This window comes from Bactrocera neohumeralis, unplaced genomic scaffold (assembly GCF_024586455.1).
Source record: "Bactrocera neohumeralis isolate Rockhampton unplaced genomic scaffold, APGP_CSIRO_Bneo_wtdbg2-racon-allhic-juicebox.fasta_v2 cluster10, whole genome shotgun sequence".
In the NCBI taxonomy this organism is placed as follows: Eukaryota; Metazoa; Arthropoda; class Insecta; order Diptera; family Tephritidae; genus Bactrocera; species Bactrocera neohumeralis.
This window is the reverse complement of record NW_026089623.1, coordinates 27582290-27600789: the sequence shown is the minus strand read 5'-3', so window position 1 is coordinate 27600789 and position 18500 is coordinate 27582290. Positions and strand designations below refer to the sequence as shown.

Below are 18500 nucleotides of genomic sequence, written 5' to 3'. Positions count from 1 at the left end.
GAGTTGTTCAACTACTGAAACCTGAGAAACCCGCTAGTGAAGACACTTGAGGCCTTGCTACTTTCGACCTTCACTCACCACCTGAGCATAGCTAACCATAAACGCTCAGATAGTTCGTGGCCTCAACCAGAAACCACCCTGTGCGAGAACGATCCTATTATCGTTAGACTTGTCAAAAGCCTTTTACACAGTCAATCACCAACGCTACTTCAAGACATTGAACAAACTACGCTCCCTCCAGGACTGAAGAGGTGGACCATGAACTACCTGAGCAGTCGTCAATCATCCGTACTGTTTCAAGGAGAAAATTGCAAATGAAAAGAATTAAACAGGGAGTTCCGCAGGGTCTTTTCCTCTCCACGCTACTGCTTAACTTCTACATCTCGAAACTCCCACACCCACCAGATATTGACGTCGGGCAATGGAATCGATGGCATGTGTTCAAGGGCAAACGACTATCTCTCCGACCTATCTCGCTTCTTCTCTGCAAGGAACTTAACATTCTCCCCCACCAAATCCACAGCGACCAAATTTACGAGGTGAACGAAGGAGTACAGACTTGAGCTTGCAGTCAAGATTCCGACTGTCTATAACCCATAGATTTTAGGTGTAACTTTTTATAATCTATGCTCCTTCACTCCTCATACGACCGCGATTATCGCCAAGGCCCAGAGTCGCAAGAAAATCCTCAAGTCGCTAGCCGGCAGCACATGGGAAAGGAAGAAGAAACGTTGTTGGCAACTTACAAGGCAATCGGCCGAACGGTCCTTAACTACGCCGCACGAATATGGTCGCCTGGATGCAGTGGAACGCAGATGAAGAAGCTTCCGACTTATCAGACGCTTATGCTTCCAGTTAAGGAGCATAATGAACTCCTCTTCAGGCAGGTCCTGCTGGGATGTTTTCGCAAAAACCACCTGCAGCAACGTGCTTGGAGCGGAACAGCCGCCTTGGAACATCAACAGGTCAATTACCCCGACGACATTGAATACGCCGACTTCGGACGCAACTAACTTTCGACAAGCACTGACCGCCATTCACAGTGTAATCATCAACACCTTCACTGACTCCGTTCCAGTAAATGAAGATAAACAAACAATTTCACCCATTTTCGGCGCCAAACTATGGTATATTCAAAATAATACGCTTAATTAATTTTGCTAAGATATCTACCGTATTTACCGATATAAAGTCAATCAGAAGTTTTATTATGTTGGATAAAGTGGGGCTAATGGAATTTTCTTTAAGATATCTCACAAATTAACCTACACTTTCTATAAAAAGCCACTGTTATGTATGTTAAATTAAATCTCGATGTTTAGATTAGCACTCGCATCTTGCAACACTATTTGTAGGAAGTTTTATTTCGATATCTTCATTGGTACTTAATTTATGTATTGTAAAGTGAAAGAAACGGAATAAATTATAAAATTTTGTTTTATGGGCCCAGTTTTAGTCGCCCTGATTTTAGTCCGCTTTTTATCACTTTTAATAAATGCACCAAACAAGCAAACTTTGTTGAAATAGCACGGACAGGTGCTGAGATATAGCATTTCAACTGAAATTGGGCAGCGACACTTTTTTCAGCAAATTTGTTAATACAATTTTATCCTTTTCTGACATATACCCTATTACGGACGCGGTCACACCCACTTTCCACACAATTTTGAACTCACAGATTCCACTCCCAATTATAATCTTCTGCACCAAACCAACCAATTCAGTAGTAGCACTTTTTAGTTTTTTGCTTAACAGCATTTTTTAGTATGTAGTAACATTTGTTTGCTGTTGCTCATCTGCAATGTCTAACACCTCAACGTGTACAATCAAGATATATCACTGACATTCGGAATTTAATTGGTTTCGTCATCCTAATAATTTTTATATATGTATATTAAAGTTATATCCATCTCGATTAGTTTTAAGTGTTAAAACTAACCCTGAACAAAACTATTATCTCTTTGTGAAAATGTTGCGGGAATATAAAAAAATACATCAAATAATATTAATGGTATGAGCGTTTTTAATATAATTTTTATTTGATGCTCGCGATTATGTTTACAATTTAAAGACAAGAATTTGTCACCTGCTTCTCAGTTCCGATGCTAAAATACAATTAATCGAACAGATTTATTAGCTTCTACATATTATCTTAAGTTGTGTATTTTTTAATTGTGTATATCTATGCAGCTATTCTTGTTATGATTTTTATTTTGACATCGAATCAGCAGTTTTGGTTCATCTATTACTTATTGGTAAGATATATAGCAATTATATAGCTTATTTTTTACACAAAATAAAACATGATTTTCTACCAATTTCGTGATATTCTTATTTCATCGTTTTCTACACGCTGTTTATTGAATGGAAAAAACTCTACAGAAAAAGTACTATGATTTGAACTTGCAAATAAATTTGATCGGAAATGTTCATATCCTCTCTATCGCCGTTCCCTACCCAATATCTGCTTGATATTTTGTTGTTATATTATGGTTTTTATAATTAATTGCTAATATAATATTAGATAGTGTTAAACATAATTTGGAAAATTAAGTTCCTTTTAAACATATAACTTTTACCATTATCATTCATCTGCAGGATGTTCGCAAATATTCGTTTTGCTTGAATTATTATTAATTTTATTTTTGCTGCAGCCATTATTTTTAGATTTCTATTACTGTTGCTTATATTTTTTTATTTTAATGTTGGGACTTACAAGATTAGGAAATCATGTTGCGTATCTGTAAAAAATTAGGTTAAATTAAATGTATAAAAAACATTTGTTGCCCGTTATTGGGCAAACCTTTTTGTCCAAAGTCGAGCGATTCTATCGTGTTCTTCACGATTCTGCAAGTATTGAGTGGCAATACTGCCCACTAAGGGGTCCGCTATAAATATTTTTTCATTAGCGAAAGTAAAATAAAATTTATATTTTAACTTACCAGGATTACAGTCAGTCAGCAGGGAACAAATTGAGAGTAGAACTTTCGATATAGTCAGCGCTGGTGACCAATTATCTTTGAGAATATCCAAGCATATGACACCCTGACTATTTATATTGCAGTGATAGATACGTGTTCGAAATGTCACCTTAGGAGGTTTGAATGGATATTCCGGTGAAAAATGTATATCAAGAAAAAACACACCACCTTCGTATACCGATCCCGGCGGTCCTAATATAGTTGAAACCCATTCGTAGAGATTGTCTCCTTTTGGTCCAGCACTACAATTTGGTGGAGGATCCAGTGTAATTTCAGCCAATTCTTTCTGAATACGCTTAGCTGAGGTACCCAGTGCTTTGGAAATTTTTGGATTTGGTTTGGGATCTTTACGCGTTTCTTCACCTGTTCCAGAACCTGCAGCAGCAGATGCAGCACTGTTTACAACATTGTTGAGATTGGCATTCGAGCTACCTGCGCCGGAATTTGTAGCATTGGATCCTGCAGTGTTGCTATTTCGACCTCGGCCACTGTTGGGGTGCATGCTGTTACTAGCGTTAGGAGTGGTAGCCGCGGCTGTCGCTGAGCTTCCAGTGCCTGCACCACTACTGCCACCTGCCGCCGATGTTGATGACATGATGGAATCGTTATTTAAGTTTTTTTTTTAATTTGGTATTATTTACACAATATATTAATTACTGACGAATTACTGAGATCAAATAAGCGGTGCAAAGCGAGTGACCTAAAAATAAAGAATTTTCAAATATAAACATATTAAGCTTGAAAAGCTGCAAGTTCTACTTTCAGGATATTGTGTTCTCTCTTATTAAGTTGATGGGTACGAGAAATAGCAAAGGTAGACTGACTTAGCGGCCATTTTGGGAATTTTATAATGAAACGAAAAAAGAAGCAGCACACTAAAATGCGTGGAACGATGACGAATTGCTGCTATAAAATTAAATCATGTTTCGGACAATGATTCCCAAAACAAAAAAGTACAATAAAAGAAAATGCAAGTATGTTGCATTAACTGCATTGTCTGCTAGCAATTGCTCTGCCATATTCGTATATGTGTATTGCAACCATCGCAAAATAACCACATAATAAAGTGAAAATTCTTTCCCAAACAAATTTCCTAACTAAAATATTGTAGCATCCATTAACAATTTGATCAACCCGAAATAAATTTATCTTGAATATCTTTCACTCAACACAACGTTGCACATACATTTAAAAAAAAAAAGAAAACAGAATTCACTTGTTACGAATAAACCTACAAATTCTTTATTACACAGATTCTAGTATTTTTGTATTTACTAATAGGTACTTGCCTTAATAAAGAATCACTGCGTCTCGCGACCGTCGTTCTCCAAAATACTTTCTGTTTTATATAAGTTTTTTCCGATATAATCCCTTTATTAAACTTGTTTCCAAATTTATTTAAGAAAAATGTCAAGTTCCTATATTCCTCCAAGAAACGAAAATCAGGCAGATACCAGGCAAGAGTTAACTTTTTGATTTTTTCCGTAACTTTGATTCTCCACTTATTCGTTCGCTTTACGCTATCTGCTTCTTCACTTTTCCTTCCATCTATTGTTTGAACTATTAATATTAGCGTTGTTGCTGCTAATTTTTGCAACTCCACAAAGGACTAGGCATACAAAAGTGCAAGAGAAATAGTCATAGTATTACATGGTAAGCCGGCAAATGCTACTTTGTTCGTTTCGCAGATGTGCCAATTGACAATACTACGGTCGCGTTGCCAATCTCTTAATTTACTAAGCATTGCCAGTTATAAACCAAACTAGCATGTCGTTGTTAGCCCATACGGTACAAATGCTGCGTGCAAAATGGTAAAAAATTCTGAAAATAGCGTCGTGAATCCTACTACATGAACATTTGTAAGAAGGCAACGACATAACAATGGCCGGCATGTACACAAAAAAACGCTGTTGTCCATTTTGCATGTACACAATTTCATTGTGGCCATACTAATACCCTGCAAGACGGAGGTAACAGATTGCACAAACACATTGAAACATTTTCAGCTGTTCACTAACACTGTTACATTTTCTGGAATTTTCAATTGAATGGGAAAATACGTAAGTAAGATAGAGGAAAATTATCGACATTCTAAACATATTGTATTATTAACTTGCTAGAATAGGAGAGACGAATGCCCAATTTTTCAAGAAGAAGAAATCGAAAAGCGCAGTTTATTTTGGATTTTAAAGATGTAAGTTCATTTCATAATTTTATATTTTATAATTCATTTCTTATACATATATATGTATGTATATGTTATAAATTCCTTTTATATAGAGTAAACGAAAAAGCTTAACAAGGAGAAAAAGGTAAGCATCGTGAATTGAATGTCGTGTGTGTAATTAAAATTTTTAATATTACAGAAATCATTTGGAGCATTTGGATGCATATAACAAAGACTCACCATTCAATTAGCCGCATCACCGGTGACTTGGAGGACGAGCATTACGTCGAGCTCGCTATTAGTTTAAGTAAATATTTGACTATTTTGATTTTATTATTAAATAAAGCAAAATAATAAAAAAAAAACTGAATTTTATTTAAAAGTTTGAATTTGCTATAAGTAACAAATGGGTAACAAATAATCTTGTTACTGATCATTCCTACTAACATGTTTGTAAGTTATTGGTAACAAACTGATAACCAAAATAATAACACTAACAGATATTTGGGTAACAAATACTTAAATGGTAAGCTATGCGCTAACAAAAGAATTTGTTACCCGTAACATACTGTGAAGAGATTTGCTAACAAATGTATGTATTCTGTTAGAACAAGGCAGCATGCGATATTTGGTTAGAGCGAGATAACCATTGAGCATTAAATAGCTATGTGTTACTTTTTTCCATAAATTATTCAAAATATGAATCTCTTTGAATTTTTTATTCCCGATAAAAATTGCGACCTGCATCCTGCCCGCTATTCGAAAAATGCACATACTAGATGCATCGGGCAATTGCTTCCCAAAGGCAGAATATCAAAGATTTCGTATTCAAAAAATTTGTGAAAGTTCTTCAAATATATAACTATAAAGCCTAGAAATTTCGCTTGAACCAATTATTTTTTCCCTCCCAAAAAAATCCTCTTAGCTTGAAGCAATTATTTTTTACATCCCAAAAAAATCCTCAAAAAAATCGATTTTTTGAAGCCTCTAAAGCAGGCTCCCCCGTTAACACTTGCCATTGTTCGTCCGCGAACTTCACTGTTCGGCAACACGAGAGAAATGAGATTTTGTGTGCACACAGCGCCATACACGACACACATGTATGCACACCAGAGAGCTGCAACGAGTATGATAAAATCAGAACAAACAGTCGTGCCAAAGACACAATCAAATCAATTCAGTTCAGCATAGACAACATTGTTGATCATTTCGAGTAGCCGCCAGCGTCAACTGATCTGATGTAACACAAACAATCTGTTCTTCGGCAATCACGATCGAGTAAACGGTATGGCTGCGTTCGGTTCCAAACGTATCATGTCAGTTCATAGCGTTGCGACGATTGTTTGAATTGATGTGAAACTTTGGGTAAACTATAAAGCGGCCTTTACACGGTCATACATGCTCGCGAACATGGCATGATGCAAAAGTTTGACGTTTTCGTTTACTCGGTCATGCATGTGCGTGAACTTCATTTTTGTTCAGCTTTCAACGAGTAAACATGGCACGCGCATTAGTGGCAGCTCTTCTGATTGAAGAAATTTTAGAAATGGAGGAAGAGGAAGAAATTGCAAAAGGTGGCAAGAAAAAACGAATTTGGGTGCAAGATTGGCGTAAGAAAAGACCAACACGCTCGCATACAAATTTGTTAAAAGAACTAGAAATATCTTGCCCAAAGCAATACAAAAACTTTCTTTGCATTCTTTTTCTTTCCAAAATTGTTCGTTCATGCGCGACACCATTCCTGCACGCTGTCTTTTTTCCGACTGAAAAAATACACTGCGTGCATCATGCAGCCCTTTACACGGTCACACATGTGTGACACACCAGCAGAAAAATTAAACAAGTTTAAAAACTTTGAACATGCGTGACAAGCATGTTTTTTCCCTTTACACGATACAACTTGGTGTGATGTCACACATGCTGTCACGCATGAGAGGAAAAATTTGAGAGATTTCTTGTGAGGCATATTTTGTGAGGCTATTCTTGCTCAAACCTCATAAGAAAAAAGCTAAAAAAAGTCACCACGTGAGGTAAAACGCTTTTTGCTGTCAAACAGCTGTTTTAATAAAAATAAACAAACACAAACACAAATGGATAATAAAGATATGTATGCGTCTGTGCTTGAGGGTGAAACAATCCCAATATGGGCACAACCGATTGTGCCGATTGTGCCCTTGAGAGAAAATTTATTTATTTATTTATATTTATTTTTATTTATTTATCTTTCCCCTTCTTTGTATCTGAAACATCCTGCGCGCTTGAAGGGAAATAAATTTCACTGCCCTTAACATCCATAATTAATTTCGAAATAAAGTGCAGAGCTCTAGACACACAGGACTGGCTCATAGAGAGCATATAACTATTACCAACGAATTTTTGGTAAGAGCAATGCCCGTAAAAATACAAACACGCCAGGAAACGCAGATCAAAAGGTATATTTGACTTCTGTACATCATGCGGCACCAATTCATTTATAAGTAATTTACATAGCGATTTTGGGAATCAAAATGTATTAATAAATGTTGTGTCCTGCATACTAAAAGGATCGCTTTTGTCTCGCAAACCCTTTAACACTTTCCTCCTACCGCCCGATTCCTCCTCCTCAACAATTGCCGCATATACAAATAATAGTTCCTCCATGCTAATTATAACACTCAATTCTCAATTAAAAAAAAAAAGTAAAATATTGATTTAAAACAAAACAAACACAGATGTTTTCTATTATGATGGCTGCTTTCACACGTCACAGATATTTGTGATAAAAGTGAGCATTTGAGATTTTGAATTTTCGCCAGAATAAGGTAACCCTCACTATAGTGAGAAACATCACTGTAGTGAGGTTGGTGACTTTTGTGAGGGCATGAGAATAGGGCTGTAATTTATCTATCTAATTTTCCTTCAAGAAACAATTGTTGATTTGATGTTTCTTCGCAAAACCAGGTTTGCCATATTCACATTTTACTGAAAAAAAGTATCAAAAATTAGTACTAGATTTCTTGAGAGCTGCGTACTAGCACAAGTAAATTTATCGCAGGAAAGTTTCTTGACCGTTTCTTAAGCGTTTTTTTGTATGAAGTTTTACGTTTCTTGAGATCTGCATACTAAGCTATAAATATATAAACTAGTTTTACTAGTTTGATTTAAGTTTTGATATTTTATATTATGAAAAATTATAATTGAAAAGTTAGATGTGTGCAAAACTACATACATATGCGTATTGAGTAATGGGAACATTGTTCACATGAAAACGAGAACAAAACGCTAGCCGCTCGTAGCGAAATACGATATTTCTGCCATTAGCGTTTGTATTCTATTTGTGTGCTTAGCCACTCTCAATCAATAATGCCATACAGTGCAAATATATTTTTATTTGGTGATTTCTTATATTTTTGAAAATATGTGTTCCCTCTATATAGCGCGTATTATTATTTTAATACATTTGCAGAGGCAACTTAGATTTTTAAAATTAAAAAAAAAAACAATTATAGAAAAAAACCTCAATTCTTTGAAAATTTTGATAAAACAACTAAACTGAAAATATCACAAATATTAATATATATAAGTATATATATATTTAATATATATTTATATAAGCATTTACATTAAATGGAACTGCAATATGTTTAAACAAAATATATATTAGGGTCACAAGTATCTTTTTTTTATATATGCAGATATATAAAACTGCCTTGCATATGTACGTATAAAAAGAAAGAAAAGTTTTCCCAATTGTAGCTAAAATGAATTTTTACAACTGGCATCACCACCATTACTGTTCTACCGCTTGTACAGTGGTGTGGACAAAATAGGAAAAACCATAGGTGTTGTGAAGTTTTAAAATGTGCTGTTTTCTTATTAAATACAATTGTTTTTAGATACAAGTATAACTCATATAATTTTTCCTACCAGTGATTAGAATTTTCCACCATGCAAAGGTAAATATAAACAAATATTAATGCGAAACCTGCAAATTATGTTTACCTCTTTTTGTTCACACAACTGTACAATTTCGATATGAAGTAAACTTCCGCTCTTTATTTTGTGTACAATGTCAGTATTGCCGCAACCATTCTGCCAGAGATAAAGAGATCCCAACTCTCCTGTCACTGGAAATGTGAGAACCGCTCACCTACCGAACTTTGGCAGTTGACTGGATTGGGTAGGTTTTGACGTTTTGCAATTGGAATGACTGGGACGGCCAGATTGAAATTATACCAAAAATGTATGTGAACGGAGGAATTTGTTGCCGCTGTTCAAGATCGCTAATAAAAATTTAAAAGAAAATGCGAAATTTAAATATATTTCATGAAACGTTTTGTAATTTGATGCATAATAGAATTAATTTTCAATTACAAATTATTAAAAACATTTGATAATTGAGAACTAACAGGCTTAATTCACCTTTTTAAGTATTGAAAGATCAAAAGTCAGTTGTTTTAATATACCTGATTACTAACCAGGGATAATAGGATGCCCAACTTTCAAATGATAAACATATATCTAATTATATTTTTAGTGTCATAGCGGGTTTTCCCTTAAAGTGGTATTTTAGTCTGAAAATTGCGTGATAGAACAGTACCTTTTCATTTCATGTGTATTTTCTGGTTGAAAATCTATATACATATGTAGGTACATACATAGATCTGTTAGTCTAATAGTACTCAAAGGTATATAATTTTTTCGCTACCGAAATCAAGTTTAGCTTCCATTAACAACTATCAATAAAGTAATTTCTATTAGTATAGCTTTTAAATATAACATAAAACATTAAATCAACTTAATGATGATATAGAATTCTAATATAGCTAATGGAAAATTCTCAGTATTTATTGCTGCAATCTTATGTTTTAACAAAGTTTAATTTATCTATTAAAAGTATAAAACATACATTTATTCGTAATTTTCTTAGAAAATTCATGTTTCTAGTCCAGTTGCCTTTATTTAGTATCATCCATTGGTTCGGGCACCATAACTTTTCGAGACTTGAAAACTCTTACAGTATTGTCAGCACCGCCGGACACGATATACTTTGGATTTGACCAATCAATGTCCAATACTTTGTCTCCATGTCCAAGCAAATCGTAGAGCGGGGCCTTAGGGCTGCGAAAATATTTACAAAAAACATTGTTATTAAAACAGTTTTATTTAACTGTCGCTTGATTTTACCTTCTATAATCCCATAATTTATTTTGATTATCATAGGAACCAGATATAAATAAGTATTCCTCCGTTGAGGACCACATGACTGTTTGCACCCACTGACTGTGCCCAAAATATGTGTTACGAACAAGATTGCCCTCTAAAACAAATTAAAAATTGACTACTACATTTTTTGTTTGTGTACTACGATTTTTAAACTTACGGTTTGTACGTGGATCGTAAAGTCGTAAGTTTTTATCCGCTGATGCGGTTATAATGAGACGATTTAATTTTGAATAACTTGCATCAAATATCGATTTATTCGAAGAAATTTCTGATTTAATTCCTTCGAGATGTAAGTCCCAAATTTTCAAAGTATGATCCCAACTTCCTGTTAAAACTGTCTCAGCGTCCATCCATTGTACAGAAGATATACATTCGCGATGACCTTGCAGAGTAATATCAGGAACCTTCAAACATTTAATTAATTTTTTTTAGTATAAAGTAAGATGCAATATTATTGCTTCAGTTTTCTTACCCTTGTTGTACCACTTTCTTTTTGTCTCTTAAATGTTCCTTCACAACCTTCATTAATTTCTAATTGAAAGAATTGAACAATATTTTAACAATATTCACTTCACGCGTTATATGAAATATTTTAGTACCTGCCGACCATATTTTTAACATTGTGTCCCAACTGCCTGTAGCAAGCTTTGTTTTATCCGGACTAACATCAACACAATCTATACCCCGCTCATGTCCTTTACATATCGAGACACATTCAACAGAATTCGTCCCAACCAACCACTCCCACAACATCGCCGTCTGATCTTGTGAACATGAAACGAATTTTCCGCGTTGATCATCAACCGATATCCAAGCAACTGCCTTTAGTGGCTGTGTATGGCCAGGTATGGTTAATACATGTTTGCCTTTTACCGTCCATATGTTTATGGTATTATCATAACATCCGGTTAATATCCATTTGTCACAGGCTTTTACAGCGGAAACCCAATCATCATGTAAAAGACAGTCCTGAGGTTCTGGTGCGGGAAAACGTTCAACATACTCAATGTCAATAGTATCTTCAAAAGAAAACTCTTTTTCTCGTATGTGATCACACAAACGACCACGCAAATATTCATCAAACACTATGAAGTCTAATTCAATTGGTGCCTTGTATTCACTATTATTCAGAGCTGCTTGCTCTAGTAAAGTATTTACAAATGTATTTAAGTCTGCGGTGGTTACGCTTCCTTCTATTGTGTACGGAACATCTGGTACGGCAAAGCTAAAATTTACTATTTTAACAACGTTTTTTGTCATGTATGATTCGTTTATTACTTACTGCTCTTGTTTAGTTTTAAGCCGCACCTGCACTTGACCTTCGCCATTTTCTACTTCCATTATCTTGAAGCTTTTTAAATTTTATTCCAAAAACTTACAGTTTAATGTTTTTAATCATATATTTCTTGTGAAATATATTAATATAAAGTTTTATCAAAAAGAGGTTTTTGGCACAAAAAGTCACGCCGATTTCATTTTATTGTGACAATTCAATGATACACACATGTTATTTAAAACGTCAAACAAATGGTGTGCTTGAGTGTGTGATTGATATACAGTCCTATTCTCATGCCCTCACAAAAATCAACACACTCGCTATTGTGAGGCTTTTGTCACTAGCGAGGTATACCGTATGCTGACGTGATTTCAAAAGCTAAATGGTCACAAATACCTTAAAAATTTGTAATGTGTGAAAGCAAACCTCGCAATACAAAATCGGTTGTGTTTGTTTTGATAATTTCAATATTTTTAAAGAAATTTGCAATTATTTTATTGAAAAACTATAGAATGGAGGAACTATTCTTTCAAAGGCGTCATCTATTATAAACACAAGTATTTGTCTATTACAATAAATATGTAACTTACAGTGTTTGTACATTTTACTTCCTCCAAGTATGAATAAAAACACATATACATATTTATGTTTAAATAATTTAGAGAAATATTAATTACAAATATATATATAATACATTCGCGGATAAAAAGATATTTATGTTAAATTAATAACCTGTAATGCTGCAGCTGCTCCTGAGTTTTTCTTTCATATTTTGAAATCCTAAAAAGAAATGAAATTATTATGTGTATATGCATCAAATTTAATAGATTTTTAGAATTCCTAACTTTTCTTGATTGTCCATGTCTTGTTGTTTTTGTAAAATAACTGGTTCACAGCAAAGTGCGTTTCACCTCATATGGTGAGTGTTTTTTTCTTGTGAGGTTTGAGCAAGAATAACCTCACAAAATAAACCTCACCAACCAGTTGTGAGGTTTTCTCAGAATAGGGCTGTAAAATATTGAAATGAGTATTAAATATCATATGTAAAAGGATGATATAAAATAGTCTATTATTTGTTGTATGCAGAACTCGTGATAAATTATCAAACAATTTTGATATTTTAAACTTGTTTTATTTAAATGCTACCTTTAAACAGTTTGAAATGCTTTAATTAAAATTAAATATTGAATTGACCGTATGTTTAGTAATGTTTAGAGTAAAATATTATTTGAATTATTGAATTTCCATTCGGAGTTGAACTGCTATATTCGCATGCTCTATATTTTTTATTCAAATTTCAATGCGGGCATTAGGCTAGGTTAGTCTGTTCGGCTAATAAGCCAAGCATAGACAAATTTTTCAGGACGATAACGCTGACGCGAATTTCAATATATTATGCGGCCCCACTCATAAGGGAACTGTGAGACGGCATTTCAAGCTCTTTACGTACAGCTGCAACCGAAACCATTGGTTTTCGGATAATGCAAAACAACAGCTGGTACGACGAGGAGTGCAGCGTCGCAGCGGAGAGAAAAGACTGCCTACCTCGCAACGTTAGGATCGACCCCAACACGTGTGGATGGGATAGATACCGAGAGTTGAGTTTACTATTAGATACACTCCAGCAGGCGCTCACCCAAGTAAGATATGCCAATTTCTTCACCAACTTATATAGGTCGTTTGAAAAAGGAAATGTCGAATGAGCGTTTGGTATACAACTGTGATTAATCTTGCTTTGAAGTAGATAAAATCCTGCACCCTCAATATTGAGAAATTCGCCCGCGACTGTAATGAATACATACAGCCGCCCAATAAAATCTACATAAACCCCTGGAAGCTGTAGTTCTTGGGCATCTGCGCACAATGGAACAACAAAATTTATACCAAACGGATTCCAATTAGAGTAAAAAGGTAATTTTTCATTTGTTTGTATGTATTAAACATATTTCATAAAACCCAAATTCAAAACACAGAAAAGTCTACGTACTCTTAACAAAAACGTATTTTCAACAAAAATAAATGTAATAATAATCTTTAAATCAATATTTAGTTGGACCACCTTTGCTCTGAAGTACAGCGGTTAATCTGTTTTTCATTGAAAAAAACTATAATATATTTTTTTGTATTATATAATCTTTAGATATAAGATCCCATTCTTGGAGTAGTGCATTTTTAAGGTCCTGCGTATTTTTTATTGTATTTTTTCTGATGCGACGATCTAGTTCTAGTACGGAGCCGCCCCCATGTTTGACTGTAGGAACCAAGTTTTTTGACAACAGTGCTTCTCTGATTTTGCGCCATATTTTTGTTTTCCATCGCAGCCAAACAAGCTCCACCAATATATTTGGTAGCAAAATCACCACGTTTTTTGTTTATTTATTGTATTAATAAACGACTGAAAAAGATAATGGAGGAATACGAAAGCTTCCTGAAAATGAAGTAATCCGAACCTCAGGATGAGAGCAGAAACCAGAGCAATTCCCAAAAAGGAAATCGCTCAATCACAGAACTGCAAGGTACTCTGCCCAAAAAACCTAGGCGGAGTCAAGGGAAACATAGCAACTCAACAACGACAAGGCATTTCTGCGATGTAGCCAGAGATAGCCTACAAAAGTAGCCATCATAGGCAGAAACTCCTTCTCTCCTAGCACAATACAGAAACGATTGGTGGAGATCGGCGCCAGATTGTCAAGTATAAGTTAAGCTTTGTACTCGACAAGCGCGTCCTCACCCGGAGTTTGACTTCTCGGAAATCCTTAGGGGTTACAGGGTCATCAAGTGCGCGGACCAGGCCTCTTTAGATTTCTTGACAGGTAGTGTTGCTAAAATCAGCAACGTCTTTGTAGGCCTCTAATTGAGGCTTTTACCCGCCAAAAACTCCTGAGCTGCATCAAGCTGCAGAATAAAACTATACCTGGTATAGATGAGTGGCAGCTGATTAAGGAGAAGAAACCTAATAAAGCAAGTAGACCAATTCTGATGGCCATTTGTGAGGAATCCATAGAGGCTCTTACGAAGACTGACTGTAAAATCAGCTTCGGCATTCGCAAGGCCAGGTTGAAAATCTTCCAAGGCGACAAAGCGGCTGATGAAGGCGACACGGAAGAGGTCGACGGCGCCACTGGCTGGGTAAGGATTGTGGACATCGAGGAAACCCGAGATGTACAACAATCTAAGATGTGTACAGATAAACCTGCAGCACTCGAAGCAGGGATAATGGGATGCCCAACTTATTCTAGTGTGAGAGCGCCTCAAAATAAGCGTTTTTTATAACATTTTCCATTATGGCCAGATCAAACAAAATAAGAATTTTTGGGCATTTTAAATTAAAACACCCAACATTTATTACGATTGCAAATTATTACATATTGGACTTTTAATATATGACGTAACTACTTAAATCCTTTTTTATGATTTTTGGTATATTAAAACAACTGACTTTTGATCTTTCAATACTTAATAAGGTGAATTAAGCCTGTTAATTCTCAATTATCAAATGTTTTTAATCATTTGTAATTGAAAATTAATTCTATTATGCATCAAATTACAAAACGTTTCATGAAATATATTTAAATTTCGCATTTTCATTGATTTTCATTGTTTTAAATTTTTATTAGCGATCTTGAACAGCGGCAACAAATTCCTCCGTTTACATATATTTTTGGTATAATTTCAATCTGGCTGTCCCAGTCATTCCAATTGCAAAACGTCAAAACCTACCCAATCCAGTCAACAGTTCGGTAGGTGAGCGGTTCTCAAATTTCCAGTGAAAGGAGAGTTGGGGATCTCTGTATGAAGTGCGGAACACATAGAGTGCGACACACTGCAAACTACATCTGTTAAATATTAAAATCACACGTTCTTATGGACACTGTTATTTTGACAGCTGCAGGACTACACGACTGCAGGCCGACAGTTGTCGTCAGGAATAAAGGGATGTCCAACTTATTCCAGTGTGAGAGCGCTTCAAAATTAGCGTTTTTTGTAACATTTTCCATTATGACCAGATTGAACAAAATAATAATTTTTGGGCATTTAAATTGAAACACCCAACATTAGCACGAATAAAAATTACTATATAGTGGTTATTTATTATATGGAGAAACTATTTAAATCTTTTTAAAGTATATTAGAACAACTGACTTTTGATCTTTCAATACCCAATAAGAGGATTTAAGCTTGTTAGCTCTCAATCATTAAATGGTTTTAATCATTTTCCATTGAAAATAATACTATGATGCTTCAAATTACGAAACGTTTCATCAAATGCCTTTAAATTTTACAAATTTATTTAATTTTCATTGTTTTACATATTGGATAAGTGGTCTTGAACGATGCAACAAATCCCTCCGTTTACATATTTTTTTGGTAACATTTCAATCTGGTCGTCCCTCTTTTCCAAAACCTACTGAACTCGATTAGCTGTCAAAGTTCAGCAGATTTTGACGTTTAGCAGTTGTTCTCTCACTTCCAGTGAGAGAGGAGTTGGACATCTCTTTATCTCTGGTTGTCGTTCTCGCTAACTTCAATATCCTCCTATATTTGCCAACGACAGTAGAGTTGACAGTAGAATGGATGATAGAAAGAGGAGGTAGAGTGGTGATGCCACTAATATGTAAAATGTAAATTCACAGCTCTAACAAACTTATTTACAAATAAAAGCATAAAATAGCTCTATTATAGCTCTATTATATCATTTGTAATAACAATTGATAATTTACAACAAATAAATATACCTTTTTACTTTTTTTTGCATACAAATTTTCACTTTGAACAAAATATTAAAATTTCATTGAAGTGCAAGGTATTAGTATGGCCACAACGAAATTGTGTACATGCAAAATGGACAACTGCGTTGTTTTGTGTACATGCCGGCCATTGTTATGTTGTTGCTTCTCACAAATGTATATGTAGTAAGATGCACAACGACGTTTTTAGTTCACTGTTGTGCTGCTGCAGTCTGTCGCGCTCTATGTTTTCCGCACTTGACAACCCTCATAAACGAGAATGGCATAGACATCAATCTAATACAGGAGCCCTGGGTTAATGAAGACACCATTAAAGGGCTAAACAGCAGCAACTGTAACATTTATTACACACGAAACAAAGGTAAACCAAGGGCATGCATTCTTATTGATAAGCAGTATAAATGCATTCCTTTGTCCTAATTACAGCACAGCAGATATCACTGTGGTAAAGGTTGGTACGCAGCTCTCAAGTAATTGCTCAAGAAAAAAATTACATTATTTCTCAAGTAATTTTGACAGCTGGTTACGCATTGTGAATGATCTACATTAGAAGAGCAAGAGAGAATAAACAAAGAAAACAAACTTTGTGCGTAATATGTATGTGTGTATGTGTATGGTAACATAAATATTCTCATTGAGATTTAAGAAATGTTGTTGATGATTGGTAGGTTTTATACAACATTTAAAAATGGAATATACTTCATAATAATGATTTCAACTAATTTAGGATGAATTTGACGATTACTTCGAATTTCCTTCAAGAAACAATTGTTGATTTGATGTTTCTTCGCAAAACCAGGTTTGCCTTTAGTACTGCTGCTTAGTACGCAGCTCTCAAGAAACGTAAAAACTTCATATAAAAAAACGCTTGAGAAACGGTCAAGATACTTTCCTGCGACAAACTTACTTGTGCTAGTACGCAGCTCTCAAGAAATCTAGTACCAATTTTTGATACTTTTTTTCAGTAAAATGTGAATATGGCAAACCTTGTTTTGCGAAGAAACATCAAATCAACAATTGTTTCTTGAAGGAAATTCGAAGTAATCGTCAAATTCATCCTAAATTAGTTGAAATCATTATTATGAAGTATATTCCATTTTGAAATGTTGTATAAAACCTACCAATCATCAACAACATTTCTTAAATCTCAATGAAAATATTTATGTTACCATATACATACACACATATGTACATATTACGCACAAAGTTTGTTTTCTTTGTTTATTCTCTCTTGCTCTTCTAATGTAGATCATTCACAATGCGTAACCAGCTGCCAAAATTACTTGAGAAATAATGTATTTTTTTTCTTGAGCAATTACTTGAGAGCTGCGTACCAACCTTTAGGGTGGAACATAATTTCTTCTTGGTCTCAGCCTACATGGTCACCGACGAGGACATACCACCGGCACCACTTATAAGACTATGTAGTAGAGGACAACAGAAAGGAAGATGTCCTAATAGGGTGTGATGCAAACGCAAGGCATACCGTATGTGGTAACTCCAGTATAAACACCAGAGGTGAGTCGCTCTTTCAGTATATTTTGAATAGCAATTTAAGTATATATGCAACAAGGGCGATAAGCCAACTTTTATTTTCCCAAGCTCTGATAGGTTTCCAGGAAGTGCACAGACATAGACAGTCTGGTTGTGGATAACTGGAAGGTGTCCGATGAGCCTTCCATGTCGGATCACTCCTGGATACTCTTCAGCATTTCGCGAGAAATACAGCACTCATCTCAAAAATCGGAACCCTAGAAGAACAGCGTGGGAAAAATTTATTTAAGTTATAGCAACAAAATGCCTTGAAAAAGGAGGCAATAAGAGCATATGTAATCCTCAGGAACTAGATTAAGAAGTAGAGGAGTTAGAAAAAGTCTTAAAACAACTTTCAATAAATCCACTCCGCTAACAGTTCGGAAAAAGAGAAAGTCTCTTCCTTGGTGGAACAGTGAGCTCAAGAATTTGAGAACGCAACTAAGAAAGGCTTTTAATGAGAGTTTTAGAACCAAAATCTGGCAACCATATAAAGATATCATGAAAAAATACAAAAAAGCAGTCAGGAAAGCTAAAACTGACTCATGGGGATCTTTCTGCACATCGATAGAAAGTTGCAGAGAAACCGC

The 18500-nt window shown here is 34.9% G+C and overlaps 3 protein-coding genes and 2 long non-coding RNA genes across 8 annotated transcripts in view; 2 read left to right on the top strand and 3 right to left on the bottom strand.

Moving 5' to 3' along the window:
• Positions 1-2000: 2000 nt before the first annotated feature.
• LOC126765326 (ubiquitin-conjugating enzyme E2 E1) lies at positions 2001-3907 on the bottom strand. Its single transcript, XM_050483048.1, has 4 exons — positions 3741-3907; positions 2943-3681; positions 2804-2888; positions 2001-2741 (listed from the first exon to the last, which is right to left on the bottom strand). The coding sequence occupies exons 2-4, from the start codon at positions 3574-3576 to the stop codon at positions 2729-2731; spliced, it is 732 nt and encodes a 243-aa protein (XP_050339005.1). The 5' UTR covers positions 3577-3681; positions 3741-3907; the 3' UTR covers positions 2001-2728.
• An 855-nt stretch (positions 3908-4762) lies between these two features.
• LOC126765496 (uncharacterized) lies at positions 4763-5431 on the top strand. 2 transcript variants are annotated; one of them, XR_007668464.1, is made up of 4 exons: positions 4763-5041; positions 5107-5175; positions 5262-5293; positions 5348-5431. It is a non-coding gene; the product is annotated as an uncharacterized LOC126765496 (long non-coding RNA). The 2 variants fall into 2 exon arrangements; XR_007668465.1 differs by having other exon boundaries at positions 5102-5175.
• Positions 5432-8953: 3522 nt separating this feature from the next.
• LOC126765497 (uncharacterized) lies at positions 8954-9544 on the top strand. 2 transcript variants are annotated; one of them, XR_007668466.1, is made up of 2 exons: positions 8954-9083; positions 9204-9544. It is a non-coding gene; the product is annotated as an uncharacterized LOC126765497 (long non-coding RNA). The 2 variants fall into 2 exon arrangements; XR_007668467.1 differs by having other exon boundaries at positions 9169-9544.
• Positions 9545-9954: 410 nt separating this feature from the next.
• Positions 9955-11847, bottom strand: LOC126765254 (ribosome biogenesis protein WDR12 homolog). The gene is made up of 6 exons (XM_050482945.1): positions 11636-11847; positions 10953-11578; positions 10826-10884; positions 10511-10757; positions 10315-10447; positions 9955-10248 (listed from the first exon to the last, which is right to left on the bottom strand). The coding sequence occupies exons 1-6, from the start codon at positions 11692-11694 to the stop codon at positions 10086-10088; spliced, it is 1287 nt and encodes a 428-aa protein (XP_050338902.1). The 5' UTR covers positions 11695-11847; the 3' UTR covers positions 9955-10085.
• A 447-nt stretch (positions 11848-12294) lies between these two features.
• LOC126765340 (uncharacterized) overlaps positions 12295-18500 on the bottom strand; it is a 38299-nt gene continuing 32093 nt past the window's right edge. Inside the window, exons 3-4 of one of the 2 annotated variants that reach the window (XR_007668335.1) lie at positions 12475-12637; positions 12296-12409 (exon numbers count right to left, since the gene is read on the bottom strand). Coding sequence is in view for 1 of the 2 variants with exons in the window: in XM_050483066.1 (XP_050339023.1) it covers positions 12395-12409 (15 nt within the window). In the remaining variant the exon portion in view is untranslated. Of the gene's footprint in view, positions 12410-12474; positions 12638-18500 lie in introns of both variants that reach the window. The other variant, XM_050483066.1, reaches the window with a different exon arrangement.

Bases quoted from the DNA above. Each gene is read 5' to 3' on its own strand.
- LOC126765326 (XM_050483048.1), bottom strand. From the start codon at position 3,576: ATGTCATCAACATCGGCGGCAGGTGGCAGTAGTGGTGCAGGCACTGGA. The intron at 2,889-2,942 runs GTAAGTTAAAAT...AAATATTTATAG, and splicing joins GCTGACTGACTGTAATCCTG to CGGACCCCTTAGTGGGCAGT.
- LOC126765254 (XM_050482945.1), bottom strand. From the start codon at position 11,694: ATGGAAGTAGAAAATGGCGAAGGTCAAGTGCAGGTGCGGCTTAAAACT. The intron at 10,448-10,510 runs GTAAGTTTAAAA...AATTTGTTTTAG, and splicing joins TTACGATCCACGTACAAACC to AGGGCAATCTTGTTCGTAAC. The intron at 10,249-10,314 runs GTAAAATCAAGC...ATATTTTCGCAG, and splicing joins AAATTATGGGATTATAGAAG to CCCTAAGGCCCCGCTCTACG.